Source organism: Triticum urartu, chromosome 4A (assembly GCF_056163025.1).
Source record: "Triticum urartu cultivar PI428250 chromosome 4A, HENAU_Tu73, whole genome shotgun sequence".
NCBI lineage: Eukaryota > Viridiplantae > Streptophyta > Magnoliopsida > Poales > Poaceae > Triticum > Triticum urartu.
The window spans coordinates 565,081,943-565,085,163 of NC_141876.1; the positions used below are offsets into that span (position 1 = coordinate 565,081,943).

At 46.4% G+C, this 3,221-nt stretch overlaps 1 protein-coding gene across 1 annotated transcript; it reads right to left on the reverse strand.

The window, feature by feature from the left end:
* Positions 1-358: 358 nt before the first annotated feature.
* LOC147976648 (protein FAR1-RELATED SEQUENCE 5-like) lies at positions 359-2,012 on the reverse strand. The gene is made up of 5 exons (XM_087520930.1): positions 1,983-2,012; positions 1,741-1,794; positions 1,522-1,647; positions 1,269-1,441; positions 359-1,214 (listed from the first exon to the last, which is right to left on the reverse strand). The coding sequence occupies exons 1-5, from the start codon at positions 2,010-2,012 to the stop codon at positions 359-361; spliced, it is 1,239 nt and encodes a 412-aa protein (XP_087377056.1).
* Positions 2,013-3,221: the final 1,209 nt, after the last annotated feature.

Below are 3,221 nucleotides of genomic sequence, written 5' to 3' on the forward strand. Positions count from 1 at the left end.
GTATCTCAAGTTCCCTCGAGCTAGTAACTGGCACTGGTAAACTCTGTAAGGCCGTGCAGTCATCTCGCGCCTCGTTTTCACGGATACGCACAACGGCGCTCTCATAGTGCAAAATCATATCAACCAGGGTCATTTCACTGTCTAGGTGGAGGTGAAGGCATGAGTTCAGGCTTTCACTCCGCTGGTTGCTTTTCATGCCAAGCCAAAACCCCTCTGTTAGATAAGTCGCGGCCCATAGTCTCCTCTTCTTATACATCCGTCTCAACCATGTTACAGTTTTTTTCGACTGCCATCTTTTGAAAAATGTGTGCCATCTCTCCTCAAACGTGGTCGTGGACGTGATGTAGTACAGAAGAGTTCAAAACTCCTTCAAGGACTTGTGACTGAGGTGAATCTTCATTTTTTTCTCTATATGCCACGTACATATACGGTGCCACACGTCTGGCAAGACTTCGCGAATTGCCTTGATCATCGCAGCGTCGGCGTCCGTGATTACACTCTTTGGCATCTTTTGACACATGGACCTCAAAAAAGTCTGCAGCAGCCACACGTATGTCTCTTCGGTCTCGTCCGAAACTATGGCACAACCAAAAACAGTGGTCCTGCGGTGATTGTTAAGACCAACAAAAGGTATCAATAGCATACCATAGCGGTTCATCTTGTACGTGTTGTCAAATACAAGCACATCGCCGAAGTCCTCATAATCATGACAAGACTGGGAGTCGCACCAGAACATCCTATTCAAATGTCCTTCCTTATCTAGCTTATACTCGAAAAAGAAGCTAGGATCCCTCTGTTTCCTACTGGCCATGATGCCTATGGCTGTGGCAGCATCACCTTTTGAAAGCAGCTTCCTCTTCTCCCTGGTGCAAAGGTTGTATATTTCACGCCTGGTAAAACCAACACCGCCGTACCATACATGTTTGCTGATGAAGGAATTCATCATGTCGTGAATTCTAATCCCTGCAGCTCCCATGGACATTATCTCATGCTTCTGGTACTCTTTGGTTTTTCTGTGGGACCAAAGAAAAGGTACCTCGTCCGGTCCTGCCAACATATGGCTATGCTTGTCCTCAAAACTTTCAATATACCAAACCCCACGCTTTTTTTCAAGCTTGACGGTCAGGTGCACTTTGCAAAAGCAGCGTGTCTTGGCTCTGAGCCTACGGCTGTGTCCTTCCTCGGTTAGCAACTTGCTGTCACGTTTCCCTTGTCTGGAACAAACAAACTGCCTATAACGCATATGATGTGACTCGGTTTTGCTATACCTGACCTTATTCTTTCTAATGTTGAAACCATTATATCTAGCATAGCTGTTGTAGAAATCATACGCAGCATCGTGAGACGTAAAAGTCATTTCCATTATCTGCATGAACATATCCCTCTTATCATCTGCACTGGCAGTATCTTGGACATTCTTTGTCCCATCATCTTGTGTTACCTACACAATCATACCACAGCCATGAAAACAGTTTTCTATGGTTTAACATTACTTCCATAGAACATTGATTACACACATACCTCACTCGTGATGACCGACGACTGCGACTCTCCGGAATCAGGTGCATCTAATGATTCGTCATTAAGGCCTGTCTCCGCATCGGATTCACTGTAATAGTCGTACGCATTATGACATTCGGAAATGAGCTGAAAAATACAACACAAATACATAATTACTTATCATATAATATTCCAGAAGAAATTCAATTTGCATGCCAACAAAAAATTTCACTTCCGTACCTGACTAATGTAATCTTCATTCGAGAGCTCCTGATCATCATCAAGCTCATCGATCTATAAATTTTCAACACAAAGATTTAATGTTGTCGGATGCCACCAAAAAATTACAACATGACAATGCCACTCACATTAAGATCGTCTCATTCGTTCCCATTCTCTGACCGATCTCCACGATATGAATTTTCATCATCTGACCAATCTTCTATCCAGTCTTTCATCAGTTCTCCAAACTCCATGTCTACCATGATATTAGTTAACTCCTCGTCTGCCATTTCCTCCAAGAACTAATATGTATCATCACATGTGCAAACATTATCAATGATGAAATATACAACACATAGCACACGATCACGGATGTTATGTAAACAACCCCAACCGAGGCCATTCAGATCTGCCAAACCTAGTAAGGAAGATGGCCACGGCACCCCTCGTGATCACTTTCAATCGCGAGGAACTGCGCGACCTCAAAACCTAGCTAGATCTGTGATTACCTCTGCCGCCAGATACCTAGGTTAGCTGCCACATCAAATAACGATAGAGGTCGTGCGCACAGCCGACGGCAACCGACGTTGTGCAAACCCTAGACTGAAGAAACCCAGATCACGAGGAGCAGCACTACCGGAACATGATCCACGATTGTCTGCGCCGCCAGGTAGCTAGGTTACCCGCCCCGCTAGGTTAACCACTACCACTGGCAGCGGCAGTTCGTTCGATGTTGGCGCGAGCGAGACTAGAGGGGGGGGCGCGGGATGCGGTACCTGTGCGCGCTCATTGGAGATTCACGACGTTGCCGCACCCGCTGTCCGACGAGATCGTCGGCGACGAGATAGCCGCCGCTGGAGATCTACTACATGACTTATGGAGCTGCGTCAATGCTCGCGAGATTGATGGAGCTGCGTGAATGATTGGATTCGGCAGGTCTTACGTGGACGTGGGGTCGTGTGATGTTTTTTTTTGGACCAGGGTACTGTACGTATACGGTCTGAGTTATACAGGGCTAGACAGAGTTTGGATCTGGGCTACGGCGGGCCAGGAAAAAAACAAACTCACGATGACAAAAATACCCCTGCAAAATTAGGTTAGGGGAAGCACCAGAGCAGGGCTCCTTCCGATTGCCATTACACCTCCACTTCCAGCGAACAGTTTTACATGCAGCTTGAACAGCTGGGAAATGATGCCAGCGTTGCATGGCCTCGGCACGAGGGCAACATCCTATGGAATTCAAACTTGTCCACGTCCGAGACTGACTCGGTTCTGGGGAAGCGGTATGTCAGGCAATAGGAGGAGAATGCCAAGGCAAGGGAGAAGATTCTGATAGTGTATTACTCCTAGGAAATTTATGCTGGAAACTGATTAGCTGAGAGAGGGGGACAGCAACACCAAGTTTTTTCGCAGTAAGGTCATATGCCATGCACACAAAAATAAGGTTTAGTCACTTCTGGATGACAATGGACAATCACAACATGCACATGCGATCACGG